Genomic DNA, 24,187 nt, shown 5'->3' with positions numbered 1-24,187 from the left:
GGACGAGCAAGATGATCTTCCGTTTCCGGAGAAAGGAAAAAAAAGAGCGGGCTCCAAGAGTCACACGCCGGATACGCGGGGAAGACCGACACTCTTCGCTTGCTTCTCTTCGTTGCGAGCGAGAGAGTGGAGAGAAGATAGTACCCCATCCCCCCAGCAATCGCCAGCGAATTCTACTTGTGTGGAACATGGCTAATGGCACCGCCGGGGGAGGGGTTTATGGAGATTGACTGAGGATTGTACCGGCCCTAGTACTCAATATTTGTGCCCCCGCTTATGCTTTTCTTCCTAAATATTTTGTTCGATTCGTGTTCGCCGTTATCCCTAGCTCGTCCTTAGCGTGGAGGTTATGGTGGTCGTGGTGTGTTGCTGGTGGTGGAGGTGGTGTTGTTCTTTCACTTGGTGGTGAATGGTGGTGGTGGTGGTGGTGGTCCGCTACCGAATGAGTTCGGTGCCTCCTGCCGCCGCTGTTGCTGCTCCTTGTCCTCTATCTTCTCCCCCACCTCCTTCTCCTCCTCCTCCCACTGCCTGGTGGTCGCTTTATTATCTTCGATCCCGGTACAACAGGTAGGTTTTCATCGATTGCGGCAGGGCTAGGTTTGGTATGCGTTCCTCGAGATACGTTCGCCCGATTCTCTGGCGAATGACGCGCCTACAGAGATCCATCAGTGGCAGTGGTTCGGCTGGAAGGAAACAATAGGAAGAGAGTGGTCTCATATTAGCGGGCGAGAAGAATACTCGACGGAAGAAGCGGAATACTCACGATCTAAACCACCGATATATTTCATCGTAATCTCGCAGTGACCCCACACGGCGGACACGATCGGGTAGAGCTTGCGGCCCTTCAGTCCCTTGAACGCCACCCCCAAATACTGGCCGTCGACGATAAAGCTGAGCGTACCCTCGTCCATGTCGAGCGCGACGAGGAACTTGTCCGGCACCAGGAACGTCTCCTCCGGCTTCAGTATCGCAGGGTAGGTGACGCCCGGGCAGGACTTGGAGTTGTGGTACAGCTTGTTCCGACCGAGGTCCCAGCCCCAGCTGTGCTCGTTCAGCCCCACGAGGCTCTGGTAGCCGACCGAGTGCAGGGGCGCCTCGGCCGTCGCCACGCCGATGACCGCGTGCGTGCCGCGCTGCCGGGTCGACCAGAACACCTCCCACACGTGCAGCCCCTTGGTGAAGCCCACCTTGCCCCGTATGCAGTCTGTGCTCTGTGCCACCGGATGCCGGTGGAAGGTCATTTTGTCGTCCTCCTTCACGAACACGTTCAGCGAGCGGTCCTCCGAGTTCCACGAGTACTTCAGCTGCGTTTCCCGCGGCGCCGGGGGCATGTCGAGCAGCACGTCGAGCCGGGCCGGCCGCTGGAAGTGGGCTGCCAGTTCGCGGGGGATCTTCGGAATGAACGGGGACGGCTGGTCGCGGCTGACCGATTTTACGCTGCCACTGATTTTTTGGCCCATGCTCATGCCACTGTGACTGCTGCTGGTGTTGGTGCGGCTGCTTCTGGTGCTGCGGATGGCGACCTTGTACGACACGCGGATACGCTGCTCGCAGTCTCTCGGATCGATGCGGTTCAGGACCACGCGCGGCACTAGTGCGGAGGTGGATGACGATATACTCTGTGGACGGCGACGTTCGCTGGACCTTAGCACCGGACCCCGGCTAGATTTGTATCTGCAAAAAAAGGGAAAGGAAAAGGAAAAGCGAGGCGTAAGTATCCCGTTAGTTGTTTCACCATATCTATATTCCTCTCTCCCCGGGTTGCTAAAAATAAATCCCGCGACTAGATCCTTTAAAAATGGGAAACCCGATCGAGTGTCGTCCTTGGCCCGTCCAAGCCGTGTTACCGTTCTTTCGTAGGCTTTCCTTTTTTGGGGGAGCGAAAAATCAACAAACGTGCGCCACCGTTACACACTCCGTTGAGATTGGGATATGCATGGATCCTATATCGATGGAAGGGAATGTAAACAACGCCACACGTCCAACGAGGAACACGTTTTGGTCTCGTTTCGCCCAAAATGGCCCAAAGAAAGGAAATTACGACCAAGGTTAATCCAACCCAAACGCACACAAACGAGCGAGGGGTTAAAAATAAACTATGGGAATGTCCTGTACTTCGGAACACGGCATGCCGCCGTTGTGTGCCCATTGTGGAGTGGTAGTAAAAGGCAATGTGTAGTAAACAATCCTTGGACCGAAGTGAAAGATGTCGGGCGGATATAAGGTTACACACACCGCCGCGTCATCGGTTAGTCAGCGGAATTACGCTGTTTACCTGGCGAACTTCCCGTCTGGACCTTTCGCCCAGCTTCATTGGCACGCTTTCGGGCTTCCTTTCTCTCTTCCAAATAAGAAGTATTAACCTTTGTTGTCTGTCGCTGGCGCTGACGGTTTCATCAGGTCGGCGACCAGCGGAGGAAAAAGCAGCTGTGACCACCCTGTGTTCCCCTTGTGGCTAACGATAATGGGTATCACGTCCAAATGGGCCGAATATGACGGAAGGAAAAGCAAGAGACGACAAGCTGCAGGTGAAAATGGACGCCTCAAAAGGATTGTACCTCGAGGTCCTCAGCGCCCTTTTGGTGTGGCCATTGCCAGTGGCAGGTGCGTTGCAAACTTTTAACTGACCACGAAATGGAGATAAACAAGATAGGAAACCTCTCTCGCCACAGGATGGAAGCAGCAGCTGTGATCCATCGATCGAACATCACGAGAGGATCGCTTTGTGCGGATCAGCTTGCGGAACAAAGGATCCCCTTTTTTTACTTGACGGAGCATGTGTGTGTGTGTGCAGAAAAACCTTCCCCGACAACGACCTTCCGCTTTAATTGCCAATAATCCATCGCCCCACTCGCCGAGGGTCCTGCTGGTGTTGATATTTATACTGGCCATTTCTCCCCCTCCCCGCCCCTGCCCTCATTATACCCAATTTAGTAAAACCACAATTGATTCAAGTACTCCGTGCTTGTATGTGTCCGTATGTATTCCTTTCTCTCTAATTCCAGCCGCGCTCCTTGCTCCGTGCCGCCGTTCGAGATGTCAAATCAATTTTAAATTGAATTTACCACTTGTCCGTCAGTCATTCAGCGCGCCAGCAGACACACCAGAGGAGAGTGTCTGGATTGGGGGGGGTGGAGGGAGAGAACACGGAAGGGTTCGTATAACGTTTTGTGAGAGTGTGATCTTGCTGGAGCCCAAGAACGCACATCAGCGCACGATAACGTCATCTCTTCGGTCGCTCCGGTCGCGTACCAAACGGCGAGAACGACACAACGAAATGTCAAAATCATTAGTAATTTCCTGCCTTCGGTCGCGTTGTGTGCCGATTGCGGGGAAGCGATAAGCACGAGATTTCCATCACGAAAGAGAACATTCCCATCTCCCGTTGAGCTGAAGGCTTGGGTTCGCTTTCATTCGATTAGCTTTCCGATCGTTTAAACACGCCGAATTGGGATGTTGTTTTTTTTCGGTGGATGTATAAAGAACCGTAAATAACTAGGAAGTGACTCGGTTCCGTAGTGGAGAAAGACGTCAGTGCATGAATTAAAACCACGCGCACCAACACTTTGAGGCACGTTAGAAGGGTCTTTGAGCACACATACGAATCTTTCCAGTAGCAAAGCGTACGGTGTGGGAAAGTATAACCAGAGAACCGTATCGATTAAATGTCAAACAGCAGAAGATGAAAGGGAGAGAAATCACAATTCAAGTGTTCAAGCTATCTCGTGCCGTTATGTACTCTTCCCGAGGGGTTCCGTTGCCAGCTACCAGCATCAGCAGCAGCATCCATCGTGAGACGCAGGGATGTGTTGATGTGAGGGAAAGAAGGCACAGCCTCGGGTGGTACCCCGATTGTAAATGCTTTCGTATACGGCATTTACCAACGCGCGAGTCGTCCCTTCGGAACACGAACAGGATGTGCGGATCATGCGCAGTTCCTGCCAGCGCCGGATGATGCTCTGCTGGTTTCGTCCTTTCGAAACTCCCCTCCAGCAGCCACGGTATATAACGGGCCTTGGGAGAAGAATCAGTTTCGGATCTAAAGCATCCCTTTAGTCGCTTTATATGCATCATCGATCAAGTCTCTGTATACAGAGCGTGGCAACAATTCGTTTGGCGGATGCCGCTGGAAGGATACTCGTGGATGGATTGCAGCACATAGGAGGGGAGGTCGCACGGCATCCCCCAACTTCCGGGTGGCGCAACCGATCGATAGAGGTTGTGCAAACTTTTCGCATTGACAATTGGACAATCCTCAGCCTTTAACGAGGGGGACACATTAGCCGATAATGCCAATCGGAGTCGAAAGCGGCTACGAGGTGAGGACGAGGGCGCCTTGCTTTGACGTTGACTCCTTTGGCAGTGCACTGTGGAAATTAGGAGGGACATAACACGAGCCAGACATCGAACGGTTCCGATCGCTGACTCACGAATAGTTCGGAACGGGATAAATCCAGCGAGAAGGGAACCGATTCGGTGTTTGACGCGTTTGACCAACTGTAAATATGAACGTGAGTCCTTCGTGTGTACAAAGGGGGACAAATAACTAACTGAACCTCATCATAGCGGGTTTGAGGCATTCACACAGCATGCAATGCAAGGAAAAGGGCCTGTTTTTCGAAAGCCCGAGATCTGGAGCTCAATTCCAAATAGAGAGACGTGTGTGTGTGTGAGTTTGTTATGCCGTTGAGAGTTGCATGATTTTGAGGTGCGTCCCAAACCAAACCAAACTACTTCTGGCGGAATCAAACGGTACCCGATTACGGCACGATCATTGCACACACGCACTACGGACTGTGGACGGAGGACGGTGGAGAGGTTGGCTAAGGGAACGGACACTTTGAATGCTTGCGAAACCCAGCCACACACACACACACACCGCCGTCGCACCAATTTGTCATAATTCATTACTCAAAAGGAGAAGTCGGCTTTTTGCTGCACTTCTTATTTCCCTTCCCTCTCCCTCCCTCTCTCTCTCTCTCTGTCTGGTAATTATCTGCAACCCGCATGAGATCACCGGGTGGTAGAGGAGGAGCGGGGGGTAGGGAAGGCAAATACAGCAAAAGTTGCAACCCGGGCCCGGCTCTAAACTCTTTCGGTTAATGTATTACAGCGAAACGCGCGCGGGGCAATAAAATGTGCAACAAATTTAACCAAACTGCCTCGAGAGGGCCCGACGCACACAGTTGGGGACGCCAACAGTTGACGCCTGAGTACTTCAAAGGCGCGCGGAGCACATACGCACAGACGCAACATGCAAACATAAGTTCCACCGCATACCGAACAGAAAAGCAGAAAAAAGCGTACAGTAGTACTTTGTGGTCGAAGAAAGAGAGGGAGAGAGGGACAGTGTGGTGTGAAAGATAAAAAGGTACAACCAGCATAATAAAAAAAAGGTGAAGTGGAATAAAAAGTAAGCAAAACGCCACCAAATAAATCATCTGCCAAAGTGGTGTGCCGACTAACCAAATGTTACACACGGGCTCCGGGTGATACTGTAACACACCGATGTGGCAACATAAGCGCCACATTTTCCATAGCCTTTTCCGGGCAGTCCCGGGATGGCTTCAACGAGTCTGCCAGTAGGAAACTTCAGCCCGATCGATCGATCGATCCACCACTTTCGAGGCGATCAGTTCACTCGATCACTTCCGACGGACGGATGTTGCGGGATTCGAGTCGAGTCGGGACAAATTTTCCGTCCGTCGAGTTCGGCACTTTCGGGTGCACTTGAGTGACTTTTAAAGCGGCCTTCATCGGTAATGCGGATGGGACGGTGTGTGTAATGTGACACCGCAAAAGGTCCCGACAATCGATAACATCGGCTCGGAGTCAGCTTACACCGGAGAGGAAAGGAAAAAAACACAAGTATGGAGCACCGAAAAACATGATCCTGGACGAATCCTGGGAACTTCCACTCCGACGCCGAAGGATCTTACGTCTTTCCAACCCAGTTCGAGTGTGGTGATCGTATTCGCCTGTTCACCACATCCGTTGGCGATAAGTTTGAAAAAAAAAACAGAAGAAAAGGAAAACCCGGAGAAATAGTTTGAAACATTCACAGCAAGAACCCAACAGGCGAATGATTTAGTGGCCGTTCTTTATTTTCCCCAGATGTGCCAGAGATCACAGTCCGTTGTTCCGCCCGCGTTGGCTCCGAGATGCAGCGACATATGGTTAATGTAATTGGCATACAAAGTGGCCGCTTCGTAAGGTTCGGAACGAGAAATGAATCATTCGATTGTTGTTAATGAACCAGCGGAGCCTTTGGGAGCGGGTGGGGGAAAACCGGACGCCTGAGGAGGATAATATGCTGATGACGTCGGCACGATCTTGGGAAATGTTTGCTCCCACACACACACACACACACACTTCCTGCAACACAAACGAGGTGTTTGATGAGGGAATTAATCGTGCCCAGAACGATGTCCTTCAAACGGCTGGTTTGACTCAGAGCACGAAAGGGGGGCGCGGGAGGCGAGGAGGAAAAGGGCCAATGGGGTAATATCAGAGAATGGGCCTGCAAAGGGACAAATATGTAGAGAACCAACTGATGTAATTGCCTACCCGGAGCCAAAGTTCAAGTTGCTTTAAGACAATGGGATTTGTTTAATACGATCCCCCGTCCTATTGATCGATCCTGGGATGAATGAACGAACTCGTAGCGGAACTCACCACCCCTTCGTTTCGAGGGTGGGAATTTTCTGGAGATGAGGGGAGGGGAGACAAAGCCCTTACTAACAGACACCGAACCCATATGCAAACGAAACCAAATGAAACAAAAAAAAAGCCAACCGGCAGAGTCCGGACTCGCACACATAGTCAAACATACACACGGCGACGAAGGCGACAAAGATCGATTGTTCAATGGTTTGCGACCACTGGCCGGGCTGCCGGGCTGCGGGGAAGGCCTTGGGAAGCAATTCGACGTTCGCGAAGGTTGGTTCGCAGACAGTTATGTAAGGTCCGAGAGCATTATGATTGAAATGCAAACGCAGCGGCCTCCCGCCGCCAACCCGCCGGACAAAAACCCGGACCGAACGACAAACGAGTGAGCGAATGGTGGTGGAAAAAAGCGGGAAAAGAAAGAAAGAAATAAAAAAACGTGTTAACCTTCAATCCGACAAAAATCGTGGCCAACTGGCGAACCAGCCAGAGGTGGAAAAGCGCGTGCGAAGGAGGGCAGGTATGCATTTATGCTGCAAAGAGTTGTGGCGCCAGCAACCGAAGCTGGGGCTGTTGGCTCGCGTAGTAATAGAGTTCGATAAAACCACCCGGTGGTTTTTTTTAATGCTATTTTAGGTTGGCTTCCTATGCCTATGGTTTTGCACCTTTTTACATAATTTGCTGCCGGCTGCGGCAACAAAGATCGGGATCGAGATCGCACAGCGTTTGATAGAAAAGCATCATCTCACGCCAGCCGAAACATTCCCAAAGTGTTCTCATCCGTCGTCTCTTCAAAGCGAGTTGACTTAAATACTTGTGGTGAGAAAGTGTAGCATCAACACCACACATTCGGTGCAACAAGAGACGGCGAAAGGAAAGGAAATGCACGGCCCGATACATTTAGCACCCGAATGGCTGGTACCTATGTTCCTTGCCGACAGCCAGCATCAGCTTTCCCCCGCACCCATCCCCGGGCCATGTTTGTTCAGCTCGAAACCGCCGTACGCGCCGAACTCGGAGCTGCTAGAATGCGCGAACGGGGCGCGCGCAACTGTGGGCCGACGCCGACATACGTGTGAGGCACACATTGCACAACGCATTCGAATGGCTGCGTTGAATGCTGCACCCCGTAAACAGCCATCGAAGCAAGGACTGGTCCACCCCGAGTTGGTTAGTCGGTCAACGTCTGAAACTGAATGGTTCGGCGGTTCGGTGTCGATCCAAGCTCTCTAGCAGCGTGTCGTGCGGCCATTACGGTCACACAAACTCAGACCGAGAGAGAGGCACACACACACAGCACACAGAATACACGGAAGGGCAGCACCAGACGGCCACAAGGAGGCTTGGCGCGCCAGCGACCTTTTACCGAAAACAATGGCCATTAAAAAATTTATGCAGATTGAGCATAATGAGCCGACCTTGAGGGGGGCACGACGCTCGACCCATGGTTGTTACTTTGCGGGATGGGGAGGGGGTAAGAAGAATGCAACGTACTTCTTTCCTAGTCGAAGGAAACCTGAACCTGCGTTAAGAAAAGACGAATGACGCTCGGTGCGGTCGAAACGTCAAACTGGATATTCACGCACGATCTTTCTATCCTCTAATATCACCCTCTCTCCCCTTTTGGAACCAACAACCGGGGGGCGGAAAAGTTGGCCAAAGTGGTGCCATTTGCTCAAGAGTTTGCTCTCTCTCTCTCTCTCTCTTCCTCGTCGCGTTTGCTATTGCTACAGATATTGACATTTGCCTATCGAGGCCATCGCCTATCATCATATCCAGGGGTGGTCGAGGGGAGAGGAGTTGAACTTCATCGGGCCACAATTGGAGAACATGGCCACTTAACTCAACAATCAACACAACCGATGCGACCGCAAACGGTATCCCCCCCGAAAGGTAAAGTGAGGTTATGAATGGAAAATGGTGGATCGATGCAAATCAAACTAACGAGGAGAAGAAGGTGTTGAACCGACGCGCGGGTGTCGGACGGATGAAAGCGCAAAGTAGTTCATCTGCTCCTTGAACATCATCGACACCATCGACTTATTGCGTGTGTGTGTGTGTGTTGGTGGCCGCCTGACATATTTTTTAGCAGGTTTCTTGTTGAGCAAACCGATCGAAATGAACAAAAAGCCAAGCGAACCTGTTCGGGTGACAAAAAAGAAGGCACACGCATTCGCATTAGCAACCCTGAAGTAACAGTTTTTACATAAACTTCGCCCAATCGTGCCAACAACGATGGCGATGATGACGACAAAGGCCTCGTCTTCTCAAGTGACGTTTGCTTAAAGTTTGCAGAAGTGGATGGAGTAACACATCGCGGGTTAAAAAATAAACCCCGTACACCGAGTTGGCAACACAACAACAAGCCTTCCATAGTTTGCTTCCTCGTTCCTTCCCGTCCACCACCGGAGAGCACGGCGGACACCTTCGGCGACATCTCAGCAAACACACTCGGCGCGACGGTGTGTCATTCGACAATTAGCGGCAATTTAACGCTCTTTTGCTTTTATGTAAATTTAAATTACAACCACACGAACGCTCGGAAAACGAAACGCTAATGCTAAGCAGCTGCTGCGAAGAGCCATCATGTGCCTTCCGATGGCTTTGAGCTGTCGCCATTTTGGATGGCGATCCACTCCGAGAGCCGAGAGATCTCCACCGGTACCACACGAGGAAGAGCGCGGGAAAACTCCTCCGGAAAGGGGGGGGGGGGGGGGGGGGGAGAGAGAGGGGGAAAAGCGGGTGCTGAAGATGGTGTTGCATTCGCGTGCAATTATGTGTGTTCGGTATGCGCTATCGCTCCGGTTTCATTTGTTGTCGTGTTTTGATGCTGTTTTTCTTGCCTCTTTTTGTGTGGCACGTATTCCTACTATTCGTCTCTGTGCCGGTTGGACCTTGGCCTCACACGTGTCCGCACGAGGTGGCCACCGTTGGATGGACCTTATCACAGACATACACAAACAGGCACGATCGTATACACACGTGGTGTAGAGAGACGTGTGTAGAGGCGTCGCGCTTGTCAAAGACCCTAAGCGATGACGACAACATTATGACGTTGATGGAAAGCGGAAATTAAACCCGCACAATGTTTGAAGAAGAAAAACATTGATCGGAAGGACAGATCTTGTGAGTTCGGCGGCTTTATCCATGCTAATCGACGAAGGTAAATGGTGGAAAACCTTCCTTTCTTCAGCAAGGTAGGTGGAAGCTAAGCAAGCACACGAAACGAACGATTTTGATTATTCAACGACGCGAGGCGGAAAGCTGGATCTCCGCTGGAGAGTAATATAGACGTATGGTTGCCAACACGAACGTGGCCAAGGTCAAGTCATTATTATTTCTATCATTGATACACCAACGACTTAAACACACCATTTGCAGGAGTGCGGCCTAGAGAGAGAACCTGGCAACTCCATTAAAATGGCAAACCAAATCAAGACAGTCGTCAACGTCGTCGTCGTCGTCGTCGCAGGAGCAGCAGGTGGGGACGAGGAGGACATTCAAACACGCTTCTCCAAGTGCGCACGGCTTCACACATTGCGGAGGTGGCGATGCTATCGTTGTGGCCATCACCATATAGGGACCGGACACTGTAGTAGTACGCCATCGCTTCTCCCCAAAGACCCGTTTACCTTTTTATCATTGGCGTTTAAAATTGACTTAAAATTGGTGACTACAAAGTACCTCCTTCCCACTTGAAATCATTTTCGAACAGTCAATAATGGATGATTTATTTAGGTTCTTTGCTGAGGGAGTATTGAAGACTCGAACCCACGTCGTTTAGGATGGGAGTAGAGTACACTATCCCCTACACCATGGTCCCCTCCGCTTGCTGGAAATGTTTTAATGAACCCTATTCATCAACGCAGAATTACTCCCATGACCATCATGTACTCCAGAGAACATTTTTGTGACAGCTGTCGTTTAATGGACCCTTCGTTGAAATGAATCCACTAATCTATGGCTTCGAACCGCTTCATTTAATTCCGCAAACTAGAAAACGGTTAAACAATTGCTCCACAATGCGGGTTGCCTCGTGTCTGTTGGCTTCCTGTGTGAACTATTGGCAGCCATCGGCTATGGAGAGTACTCGAGGTACCCGCAAGATGTTTTGCAGGCACGACACATCATACTCGCTTGGTGACGTGACGAGCCGCTCCATCGGACAAACAAAGCATGAAGGTCAGCATGCAGTACACGCGCGCGTACCCTCATAGCATAAAACCCAGCTCGCGCACAAAAAAAGAGGCACGTTGAGGATCGACCAAACGGCCTCCGAACACACGACGAAGACGCCAACGTCGACGAAGAACCGCGTGAGAGAGCGTAGTGCACGCACCTTTTTGACTTGGGCGCTTAAAATTATTATTTGTATAATCGATATGACCGATTACAGCACCACAAGGTTCACTGGCAGTGTGTGTGTGTGTGTATTTGGATACTTAATCGATGAGAATCAACAACCCGCACTCCCTCCGTCGACGCCGGCTCTAAAGGACGTGACCCTCTGCTGCAATATGTTGTCAACCTTCGCGCAAGGAGGAAGACCCCGTGTCCCCGGTACAGCTAAGCGGTGATGACATTACCCCACCCCTCCTCAGTACCCACAACTCCTACCCATGGTCTCCGCGGGCGTGAGAGGTCAAGGAACGAATTTTGGTTGCGCACGAACCACGAGAAAACCTTCACACCGCCGATGACGACGACGACGACGACAAGCACGGAGGGTTAGTAGTAGTCTGGTGGTCAATTTTGGTGTCAATGGTATCCCTTCCTACAGCTCCACTGTCTCCCCCACCCCTCTGGGAGATGGCCCTCCGGTTGAAATGTAAAAAAACGCAAAAAACCAGATCACATCAACAACCCCGAAACGAATTGTGTGAGCGTCCCCCAGCCGGCGCGTATCACGGTCAGCGCTATATGACGTGCACACACATCACGCACCTCCCTCCCCCCACCCCCCACCCCTTTCCTGTACGATATGACCTCCGGGTGTGTGTGTATGTGTTTATGTTTTAATAAATTAAATGGAACGACCGACGAAAATTCGACCGACTGCAAAGTGTCACTTGGATGTTGGCCAATTTAAATTCGCCGTTAAATGACACGAGAGATGACACCCCTCCGTGTGCCCGTGAGGTTGCATTCTGTCCTGCCGTCACCTCTGATGAGAATCCTTCCCCATCCTGGGGTTGTGCTATTTTGTATGCGTATGTCACGACGAGAACTTTGTGACTTCGAGAAGAAGTTGCTTCATTGTGTTTCATCGCTCGAAAACAGGAAGACGCAGCTGGGAGACGGTGCGTAGCCGGAAAGGTAGCGGAGGCAGCGACAAAGCGAACGTGCTTGGCGAAGCGATCAGAAACCCAGCGAGGTGTGCGAGCGATACACCCTCGAAGAGCGCCGAAAAGACAGCAACAAAACGTTTTGCGTCGACGACGTTGTCTCGGCAGCGCTTCATTTCGTATGCACAGAACGGATACATCGCCCGGTCGATCGACCGATTCCCGTGGAGGAGTCGCCGGTGGCTTCCGTCATTCTTGAGCGGGGTGGTTTCGATTCCTTCGAATCCGGCTACGAATCGTCCGTCCCACGCGACGTGACGCGCCGACTCGGATGCTCAGCTGACCGTTGCTGATCCTGCTGCTGCTGCTACTTCCTCCCCACGGAGAGTCCTCCCACCTCTCCTCCCTTCCGAATTGGCAGCACAAGGCTCATAAGAAGAAGTAACTCCTCAGCAACAGCGCCGCGGCGGTGCGTTCGAACCGTGGAGAACGCGTTTCCAACTGATCGCATCGCTTAGCATCGCGTCATGCATACATCGACGTCGGGTTTCCTTCGCTTGGGCCGTATAGTTTTTTTTTATTTTGCTTTCTGGCTTGTCGCCGCTTGGCTAGCTGACCGCGGAGACGTGCCGCTAAACCTGGCCGGGCCGGGGAGATTGTGGGGTGGTGCGGGGAGCACACCTCAACACACCGACAAATGCGATGCTATGTAAAAACGGCCAAGCGAAACCGACGGAAATCTATTGTCAAACGCAGCTGAACTGTTTACTCGGTCATGCAGGTCGGCCGGTCGGTTGGTCGGCTTCCATTCCGGCCTCCCCGCACACACACACACACACACCGCCATTGTTGCTTCCAGTGGCCTTTTCCCCGCCGGAAAGACGAGACCAAACGAGCGGCAACACCTTGACGTGGTTCTTCCGGGGGATAAACACACACACATACACACACCCAAAGCCTCAAGCGAAGGATTTCGCAAACGTCACCTTAAAAATAGGATCACGATAGAACGAAGAAGGACTAGAAGCTAATAACATGTTGACCTTTTGAACCGGCTTTGAAGATGAACTCTCTCTCCCCAGATGTTTCGGTATGTTACTTTACTCGGGAAACATGACGCATTCCATTGATTCCTCTCCTGACCCCGCAACGCAACCAACCAGACCTATTCTTGGTATCCAACGGCACCAACTTTTCCTCGGCTTTGATGTGCTGCGAGATTTTCCATGACGGAAAATTGGTTCCCGGTTTTCCCCGCCGAAAAACACACCACATTTCGCCGGTGTTGGGTTGGTTGGAAAAGCCGAATTGCTTCGCGTCGCAACCAAGCGCGCCGCAAACTTGGCGCAGGAATGTTAATGAAAGCCGTTGCCGACGCACCAGCGCGCTTTAGTTCTTACCAACCCCACAAACACACACACACACACACACACGAAAGGGTGGAAAAGTCGTTGCCGTGTAGTAAATGTCAGATGGTTGCGCATTTTCCGAGCGTGCGTTAAAACACACAGCGCACTGCAACCAACCACGGGGAGTTCGAGTTAGGGGACAGAGCGGGTGGTAGGGAGAACGCACGCCGGTGGTACGGATCGAAAAGGGAAAAGCTAATTTTAGCACCCATTTTCCAAGCGGAAGCGATGCGACACGCAGCCTCAGCAGAAGTTGCGCGCGAATCGTGGCATTTCCTCCTTAGGATCGTGCAATAACCTTCCACTTGCGGACGGGGAGTGCGTGGTTGTGGGGGAGGGGGGAAGCTGTCACACTGGCCAATTGCAGTTGGCCATTGAACTTCCTTCTCCCGCTCCGTTCTCAGCTGCCTACAAATGCTGGAAGAAAGCGACCAAACAAGACGCGAAAACGTTTCCGGGATTTCCTTCGGCCGCCCGTTGTTGGTGGTCTGCCGGTCGTGCGTGCAGATTTGTTTTAAAAGCTGATTTCAACGCACCCCAAGAAACCCATCCCCCCTACCCTCCACTCTTCATTGACCGGCTGTTCTTTATTCGGTTTGGTCAACGCTCAGAAGAAGAAAGGAAAAAAAAACCCGAAACCGACCTGACCTTCGACGGAAACCAGCTGGACTGTAAAGTAAACGTCGCAGAAGACGGAGGCGAGTGGGTGTTTGGAGGTTACCTCTCATCAGCACCACGGAACGGAACATCGGATGGATCGGCGCGAAACCGAGACGTGTCTCATCTCATTATTATTGGCAACCAGAGAGCACAAAGGCGTCTCCGGTGGCAGATTGTTACCTCCAAGCGGGAACCCCCACCCCACTCCATCCCTTTCACCCGAGGATGTCATGTTTATTTAAGCGAAGAGTCGGTTGCTGAAGGATGACGCGATCACGTCATTCCAATTTGAATATGTTTTAAATATTTCACACTCCGAGCAAAAAAGAACTGTATATCTTTACCAGAAGAAGAAGAAGAAGGAAAAAACGAACCCGCAGCAAATCATCTCTACGCAAGGAAGATGCGCGGGGGCTGGTTTGTCTCAACATGGTACACCCTCCTCCTTGTTCACTCCTCAACCCCGCCGTTCGTTCCGCGTTCGTTGAAGTTTTTCGAGCTGCTCTAGTGGCCGGCTGACCTTCGCGGAACGAAGATCTAGTGGTGGGGTGTAGGTGGTGTTGGTTGGAGACGGAAGTGCCGTCGAATGAGTGAACGGCAAGATGATCCTCACGGGTTCAAAGTCGAAGAGCGCAATGTTGTCACCGAAAACCGAGCGGGTTTTGTTATGTCGCAACCAACCGGGTCGTCCTCCAACGGGAAGTTCCTCCCCTTCCGAGAAAGTTAACACACACACACACACACACGTACACATGCACGGTTAGGCGACAGAAAGAAGTGCAACCGACACCGGCGATGGGAAGAGACGCGGAACGCATGAGTGCAGAGACTCGACTCGATGGCCAGCTGACCATCACGCGCGGTTCCGAAGTCAGCATCGTATTGCTGCTCTGGTCACTGCGCACGGCAGCCACGACTCAGAGACTCCGGAGGCCCTTGGCTGGCTGGCTGGCCCTCGGTTACTGGAGCGCCGCACGGTCCATCTCCGGTTCCGGCAGAGCGGTGAAATACAACAGGGTCCCTCCTTCACGCCACTCGCCACCCGGTTCCTCTTCGTAGCTGGCCGTGTCGTAGCATAAAAATCCATTCGAGGGATCAATCGATCCGAAGCATGCACACACCAACACACACACGCACAGCGGAGGGCCCGGCGAGTGTTTATGTATATTGTTTCCAATGCAGTGAAACGTGAACGGAACACAGCCGAACCTTTCGAGCGAGCTACCAGAGTTTCCATTCCGGATCCATTCCGGAGCCCGCGGGGCGGCCACTCCGGTCGGTTTTCCCTGCTTGTTTTTCCGCTTTCCACGCGCGCGCACCGAGAGTTAGTAGTTGGCGCTAGTGTGTGCACCGATGTGCTAGTGAACTGAAACCGCACGGAACGGTGAGTGCGCTCTTCTCGTTCACGGGAGGTTGGTTTGGCGCAAAATTCCACCCGGCTGGCCCGAAATTCACCACCACCAAATGCGACGACGAGTTCTCCGTAGAGGTTCACGCGGCTGGAACGCACATTCCCCCCCCCTCAACCCCAGAACGCTTCTCGGTTGAGAGGTGAACGTTGAAAAATAAATAAAACTAAATCGAGCAGCAGCATTTTGGTTCGAAAAAAGTAAAACCGCGCGAACCTAACAACACCCCGCCCGAAAGACCCCCCCCCCCCCCAGGGTAAGGACAGAGGGTGAGAGAGGGAGAGAACCCACCGAAGCCAAAAGAAGGCTGGAGAACCTACTATACACGGTAGCTTTTCCACTAGGCTCGTTTGGGGACCTTTTCTCACTCACTCGGATCGGTTCCGTTCTAGCGATCGTGATCGTGATCGTGACCGTCTCTCCCCCTCCCCGCGTTGCGCGCCACGTGGTTCCTTCTTAGCCCCCCCTCACCTCCCATCGTTTCATGAAAGGGGAGTGCAAAAACCGTCAAAAATGGCATCAAAAGAGGCAACATGTGTAACGCATATTATTTTCGATATACCATTTTACGCCAGGGAAGGGAAACCGCGAGACGCTGCGAGCTGCAGCCGACCCAAAACCGACCAACGTGAAGGTGATGCACGGGCCCGGAACGCACCCTGCCCTCTCGGTAAAACCCTCCCCCCCTACTGTCCCTCCCACACCCAAGCAAATACACAAACGAGTGGCAGCGGAGCGAACGGATCTGCTGGTTGCGTTTCGACGGTACGAAAATACGATAATCACACATTATCTCAAATTATTCATTGGAAACTTTTGTTCAATTGTGAAACCTATCCCTCCCCCTCTGGCGACTACCCCCCAACTCCCCCGTTTGGGAAAGGGCACTGAGGCAAGGTTTTAGGTCGCGCACCCGAGCGGACTGACTGCATCCAATTGCACCCGACAACGCGGGCTGCTGTTTGCTGTTGATCGTTCCAAAACGTTTGCTGATAAAGCCCGGGCCTTGAAGGCGAGAGAAGCAGCTCGAGAGATAACGAAGAGGAAACGTTACACCAAGACGAATTACGAAGGATTTTTGGAGATTTGTTTCTAATTGATTCACGAGGTCTATATCACCACGTGGTGGGTTAATTTGTGCCTTTTCTTAGCAGCTGGCGGTCTGGAGGGCGGAAGTGATACGCTAATTATTCTCGACACCACCACCACCACCACTACCAGCATCATCTTGGCAGCTGCAGGCGATATATGCAAAGGCCGATTAACTGGTGGCCCTGAGAACGATGACGAAAACACGGCGCTGAGAGGAGTTCGAGCAGACGTTTAAGTATCGAAAAAGAAGCAAAAGAAAAAACGGGGTGGAAAACAACCAAGAAAACCGACCCCAGACAGACAATGACCAGCTGAACAAGATTCATCCGGCAGATTCCGCCGTTGTGGTTCACCTTGAGACATACACCACCGGCCAAGAGAAAGAAACGGCGCACGCGCGCTGGAATGGAAAAGACTGAAACAAAGAGATCCATCTGTATCTGTTGGCTTTTTTTATTTATTTTTTATTTTTGTGTCAGTTGATAATTGAATGAAGCCGAACGGGACCTTCGCGCGATGAACTGACCCAAGCTTTGAATGCCCGGGACCCTCCGGAGACAAGAGGGTTTTTTTAGCGCCCCAGATCTGGCCTCCGATACGGAACTGTGTCCATTTTGCAAAGGCACAAATTACTTACGGTTCCACGACAAAACGCTGGGCAAAGAGAGTGTGCTAAGAGAGCGATGCTGCGAGTCATCATGCACAGCGCCAGGGTTACGGCGCTAAAAACAAACAGATCCATTCACGTCCACTCAGCGAAAGAAGCACGAGGACTTTGTTTGTTCCATCTGATCTCTGAGCACTCCAAACACCAAACATGACCCCGGCATTGGCGCGGACTCGCGGAGTGTTGCGTCACCACCGAGCGCGAGGAGCATCACTAACTTTGGCAACGGGGAACGTCAAAGCGTCGCATGGGTCTGGGATTCGGGGACAAAGATATAGCTACTTTTAAAGAGATGTAGGAACCGAATGCAACGGGGATCTTCAGAACCCACGTTGTCTCCCGAGTGCATTATCGTACATCACCGAGTCCGGGTGAGAGCAACTGTTCTTCCAAATTTAGAACCAATTCGGTTGATCTCCCTCCTGCCAGCCTAATAACTGCCACCTCCTGCTGCCAGCTCAATGATCTATTGCTCCCACACGGTGCATCACGGAACCTTCCAGCCGAGGATCGACGCGGGTGCGTTTGTGCGGCATGTGGTCTTAGAAGTGGCAGGTTCTTTTCGAGGTCCTCCTCTTCTTCCTCCCCACATACTCTGGGTCTGTGCTCCATAGCGCGCGGAGTTTAAAAGCGACAACGACAACAATCAGCTTCCTTACATGATCGTTTCTGCCTGCGTGGGAGAATGACTTAGTTCTTTGGGCGAACCGTCGAGCCACTTATCGCCGTTCGAGGTCCACAATCGCTGCTTGTGTACGCACAGCGGGGGCAGCAGCAACAGAATCTCTTCCTCCATTTGAGGCAGGCGGCAGTGCTTCGGCATCGACCGGATGGATCGAATTTAGACGACTCCGGGGAAGCAAGAACACACAGCCTCCAACAACGATGATGGCCTCCCACAAGGCGAAATTAAACTCGCTAATGGTACACCAACACCAAGCGCTGGCTAAATCGGTTCAATGCCCCATGCGGGGAGATGAGCTCATATGCGTGTGCCTCTACTTCGGTGACGCAACTGTTCGCCTCCAACGGGCGGTGGTGGTACAAAACACCACATTGTAAGCGCGACACACAATGGATTGGTCCGGTACCCATATGTTCAATATTCCACTCCCGAATGCGGGTCTTTAGATGACAAAAATGGAGCGCACCACCAGACCCCGTCTCCACCCATCCATTCATCCGTTGCATCGGAACGCCGGCTGCGACGACTTTTTATTGGAAAGTCGGATCGGTTTCGCCGAGCTGGAACCTCTTGCTGATCCGCGTGGTTTGCGCTTTCGACCGGCTTTACGCACGCATCGCCATACGTAGTGCAGGTGGTGTAGTGCATGTGGAAGGGAAAAAAGTGATGTGTGATGTACCAAACGCATCCACCCGAGAGCCGAGATCCGAAATCCTCGTCGACCAGCCAGCCAACCAACAACTTTTCGTTCGGACTGAAATTCGCGTACCGAAAACCGCTGCACAGTTGAGTTGAGCCAAGCGAAATCCTCGTTTTGCGGCGGAGAAGTCGCACACCGGATGTACATGAGGAAATCCAGGTAGTGTGTGGCGGTGCTGGCGGTGCAGCATGGCTGGCTGGATTCGACTGGTTTTGATTTCGGTTTGGTTGGCTGGTCAGTTGTTCCTTGCGCATGAGTGGAGTGCAGCGGAGTGTCTTGCCCGGAGTTGCAGGTCCACCGATCACCTCGCCTTGCTGCATCATATGCTGCTGCGCCTCGGCTGACCGTTTTCACAGTTTTAAAATAAATTTCTTTGTCTATCGATCGTGCGCGAAAAATCATAAATCCGCGTAGTAAACTCACCACCAACATCATCTCCCTTCCGTTCCCCCTCAGCGGGCGAACTCAAGAAAGCGCGAAAAGCACGTGGCGGGCCGGTCGCAAAGCTTTTCACGCGTTTCCATCATCGACGATTTCGGGATACGCGTCAGTTGTCACGTTGCTTCCCCGCTCACCGAACTCCGTTTTCCCCCACTCCTCCCAAAAAGGAGTCGTCGCCGGTGGTATTACATTTGTATTAAACGGTTGCAACCCGATGCACACCAAAAACCGGTTCCATACTGCGGGTTTTCGGTTCCGATGGGTGACTCATTTGGTGGTACGGCTTTTCCTCAACCCATATGCCAAAGGGAAGTCGGCGGTTTTGTGGTTCGTTTAAATTGACGAAAATCTGCCAAATTTAAAATTCCCAAGAATCCTGCTGTGTATCTCTTATATCAGGTCAATTGGGTTGGATTGGTCATCATTCACAGATAAATATGTTCCCAGACACAACACACAGATGATTCACGAAAAATTCGTGCCAACCCATGACGTCGCCGCTTCCAAGAACTCTGCCACTCATATCCGCGTGTTGCCACGACCAGATGGCGATAGTGTTTACTCTGGTTGACGATAAGTTTTACGTTACTCATTGCTCCTAGGCGGCCTTTATATTATAGCTGCAACGTGCAGCCGGATCTTTTATGACACCTCTAATTAGCTAATCCTTTCGCCTGCATGTTCGCGACCGCGGTGGAAAAAAATGGGACAGAACTAACCCCGCGTGTACGTTCCTCCGGGACGGGGCATTGACCGATTTATAGCCCCGGCGATAGGCTAGCGACGCCGGGGTGCTGGGCGAAGTTTTGCCACAGGCTTGCCTTTGGTTCGGAGGAACGGCGTCGGCAAACTCGCAAAACCCGTTCCACGAGAGAGGAATTGACAAAAATCCTGGCATTCGTTGGGACGAAAAGGGGCTTGAGACGGCACACTAGTCAATAGTGCGCAACCCCTGCAATGAGTTTTTATCGTTACCCCGATGCATTCGGTCCCTGCTGCTGCTCTTTTCCCTCCGTTTTCGGCCCTTACAGCCGTAATGCATTGTCGCTGACTTTTGCGCTGTTTCGTCGACAGTTTGACGACTCTCTAGAGAGGTCGTCGGTTGGAACTACTCAGTGTGAAACAAAACACAAAAAAAAAACCATACGGCACACACGGCCAGCTGTCATATTTACACTTGAAGGGTTTTAACCGATCGGGCTTATCGTTGACGCGAACGAGAGAAGGGGACCCCATTTTAGGGGAACGGAACATTTGGCTCGTACCAGGCAGCAACAACCAACTTAGAAACCGTTCACCCTTCTACTGGGGACCCCGTTACCAAACCACCATATGACAACCACCGAAGCAATTCTTCCATTCGGTGTGCAGATAAATTGTGAATTGATCACCGAAAACGAGACAAACAACAACCTAATGCAAACGTTTAATTCAATCCGGCGCTCCACGTGGTTCGCCAAAATCGATTGAATCTTGACCGGCGAGCTTAGAACAAGCGGGCGAATGGAAGAAGAAAAAAACGGACCGTCAGACGGTCCCGAGAGCAAAGGCTAACGAAATCCGTACAAAATAACCTTGGAGAACCTTACGTAGCGGCAAGAATAAAGCAGCGACATAAAAATAAAGCAACACACCGAAGCGTTATAACATTGGGCAAAGTTATAACTTCGGTTCAGAATACGTCGACGGGTAGCCCAAACGATGATGATCATCATCATCAGAAGGGTTTTCGGCGTTCGGACTAATCGGGTACCTTTTTACTATCCGTAGGTTGAAGATTTATGGCACGGAAGACAAGATGTCCATTTCAGCTGCTCAAGAGTGAGGTTAGCAGCAAAAAAAAATAATAATAATAAAACATCACAAAACCTAATTCTTTGAACTGGTTAAACCAGTATCTCTCTATCTGTGTGTCTTCTCTCGCTCTCTCTTTCTCTCTCTCTCTGTCTATGAATAATAGTGTTTTTTACTGGAAATCGGCGAAAGATCATCATGATGGCTCCTTTTTGAATACAGAAGGGCAAATGATAATCGGCCTCGGGTAGAGTTTATTACTGTTATAATCTTGTCGTACGGAAAAAACGACAAATCATTGAGCACTATGACATTGAATCATTCAAAGGCCACACGGGGTTTTTTTAGGCAGCGTACCAAAATCCCCTGACTCACCGCTGAAACCGCTGACGAAATACAAGGTATCTATTTTTGTAACGCAAGGAGAAACCGTTCGTGAGAAACCTGGCCGTACCTTCGTACGACATTCACGGGAATTCCCTGCTCAGGATTCACAGGATGGTTCGAGTGGCCAAACATTCACGTATTCATTCGCGGTGTTTGAGATGTTTTCACCATCCGCAAAGCGATGCAAATAACATTGTTACAATATTGAACTCGAAGCCCCCTACTAGCGGCACAGAATAGGCAAAAATTCTATTCCCTCCAGTATGAACAGAGCGCATTCTTTGGTGTCGTGTGGGAAAAGCAAACCGAGATATTGCTGCCGCCGACTTCCCACAGCCCGGTCGCAGCAATTACTCCAGCCCGTTATCAGTATCCTCCGATCCGAACCGACACATTCCCCGGCTGTAACGGTGTAACGTTCTCGGAAACGGTGCTTACGCCAGCGATAACGTTCCACGCTTATCGGAGCGATGATACCCACCGGGCCTTAGGAGCGTCCTATCGATCGTTCGGGCGCACACATTCGTGCCCGCAATCAGCTGCCAAGGTAAGTTCTGTTTGCACACCGTGTGTTTGTGCGTGTGCCGCGCGCGGGAAGGCGGAACCGATCGAAAGGAGAACGGGGCCAAGAGGAACTGGTGTGCTGTGACGACATCCTGCACCTTATCGCAACCGGGAAGAGTCTCGTCACAAGCGGGCAAGCAAACAACCACTATCGGGGTTGAGCGAATGTTTGGTTAGACAAATCGAAAGAAGACAAACGTTTCCAGCTTTGTGCCGATCGATCATTTCACAGCGATCGACGATGGCCCGAATTGGTTCCTCAAAGTGGAATGTCTATGGATACGGATTCAATTCCAAAAAACAAGGTTCCAACACTTTTTTTTAAAGCACCAAATGTCCCATCGGTGACGAAGTATAAGGCATCCAATATGGCGAAAGAGCCATTTTTGTTTCATCCTTTGTTTCGTGCGGCTGTTAGATGCTGCTCGCACACATCCGCACACCACGGGTACGGGAGGGTAACGAACACAGTGGAAACGGCAAGGAAGTGCCGCGTGTGCGTGAGGTTTCTGTACGTGTTTCCCTTCTGGCAGGATTAAATTCTGCGCGCGTGTGAGTCGATTCTAACCGATGTGCCGATTTACGATTTCTCGTGCACGTATCAGTGTTACCATTGGACGTCAAGGATGCTGGCTGGTGAGCTTGAGTAGAGTACAAACGGCGAATGGAAGATGGACGAATTCAAACAAAATGTCTGCGTTTGAACAGCTATTCGCCTACTTTACGCAAATCGTTGCAATTTACTATCAAACGGTCGAGATTCACGACCATCATTGTTCGTGTACGTTTTATGAATGAAAGTAAGGCGCACACGCAAGAATTGGTGGACTACGAAGTCTTCCAACTTTTTAGTGTTGGCCCCTAAATGCGGATGCGTAAATTTACCTTTTTCGTGCTAATTCCATTTAGATGTCTTTTGCTGTTGCCTCGCTGTCGTTTTTGTATTTCCTTTCTCTCTCTCTCTCTCTTTCGATTTTCAGGGACAACGGCTAGGCGTGTATCCCTGGGCCGATTTTACAAGGATTATCCAAGTAGCCTATGGGTTAAAAATACTGCAGATGGCTTCGATGGAGCGAGGCTCCGTTGATTTTCACTGGATTCTTTTCTTTCCCGCTGTCCGGCAGGAACGATGGTTGCTTCGACGTATTGGGACGTGTATCCGTACGAGGGTCGTTTTGCATTTACTTTCACGGCTTTTTCTTTTCTTTTGCACGATTTTTATCACTCTTTGTACAGCTAAAAATTTTGGGTATGTTTTTTTCCTAATTCTTTTTCCTTCAACTCGACACGCTCGAGAACTCTTCTTCAAACAATTTTTGTACTATATTTTCACCGCGAAACACCAAATGCACACTTGGCTAGCAACGGTAGCACCAATTCGGTAGGATCATTTTCCCTTTCGAACACACGCACGCACGCGAGAAGATGTTGTACGTCGGCTTTGTTCTCAGGATCGGGGGAAAAGCTTTCCCCGCGAGGTTTTTTTTGGATAATCGCTCACACACGATGCGACACTTCTTCCCGCAAGCAGTAGGCGAACAAAGATGGCGAACTATTGTTAGTGGTTATCATTTTCTTTTTTCCTGCCAGCAGCGATGGAGGGTTGTTGGCGCCCTTTTTAATTTTCTTCCTCTTCTTCAAGCCCCTCCGAGCTCTTCTAAGGCTGTCGTGAGCCCTTTCGTTTCACGGCGTTTTTGCGAAAACACATATTTTTTCTCTGATATGCACATATACGGGAGACACATGCACCGAAAATACACACACACCGAATGCAACGATCGTGGGGCACGTACTGGCGGCCGATACGACACGTGCGCTCGCAGGATCAGTCCACTACTGGTTGGCAAGTTGGAGCAAACGGCTACTCTGTGCCTTACACACTTAGCTGTTCTTCCGCGCTGCCCCGATGTGGTGGTTGCTATGGCAGCGATAGTATCGGAGCACCTAGCACCTAGTAGCGTTTGATTTCGCGCTCGTGGCGGAACAGAAGGCAGGAATAAAAAAGGCTTTGAATTCCTTTCCGCTTTGAAAACTACACCAAAGGACACTAATTTCCCCGACACAGGCAGTGGTGGTGTGTGGCAGCGAAAAAGGGAACGAACGAAGAACGTCGACACTCGGAAACGAAACGAACCAATAGCGAGAGGTCGCGCAACGCACACCGGAAGCTGATAGCGATGATGTTACGATGGGATGGGTTTTTTTTTAAAATTCTTCCCTGTTGGGATCCGGGATGCTGTGCGCGGAGGACCGTTTGCTAAATCGGACACGGAGCGCGGTCGCGGTCGGTGATGGCGGCGTCGTGGTGAGGCCTGTGTGCAAACACAACGGCAGACACAGCGGAACAGCGCACGAGCTACCTCTCCCGCAGACGGAGTCGAGAAAACGAACAAAATCCTTCGATAGCTACGACGCGACTAAAGCCAGC

The 24,187-nt window shown here is 51.2% G+C and overlaps 1 protein-coding gene across 1 annotated transcript; it reads right to left on the bottom strand.

Moving 5' to 3' along the window:
• Window positions 1-473: 473 nt before the first annotated feature.
• Window positions 474-24,187, bottom strand: LOC131282367 (protein gustavus). The gene is made up of 3 exons (XM_058311804.1): window positions 22,645-24,187; window positions 764-1,674; window positions 474-683 (listed from the first exon to the last, which is right to left on the bottom strand). The coding sequence occupies exons 1-3, from the start codon at window positions 22,662-22,664 to the stop codon at window positions 544-546; spliced, it is 1,071 nt and encodes a 356-aa protein (XP_058167787.1). The 5' UTR covers window positions 22,665-24,187; the 3' UTR covers window positions 474-543.

Source organism: Anopheles ziemanni, chromosome 2 (genome assembly GCF_943734765.1).
Source record: "Anopheles ziemanni chromosome 2, idAnoZiCoDA_A2_x.2, whole genome shotgun sequence".
Lineage (NCBI taxonomy): Eukaryota > Metazoa > Arthropoda > Insecta > Diptera > Culicidae > Anopheles > Anopheles ziemanni.
The sequence above is the reverse complement of the archived record's forward strand: the minus strand, read 5'-3'. Positions and strand labels throughout refer to the sequence as shown.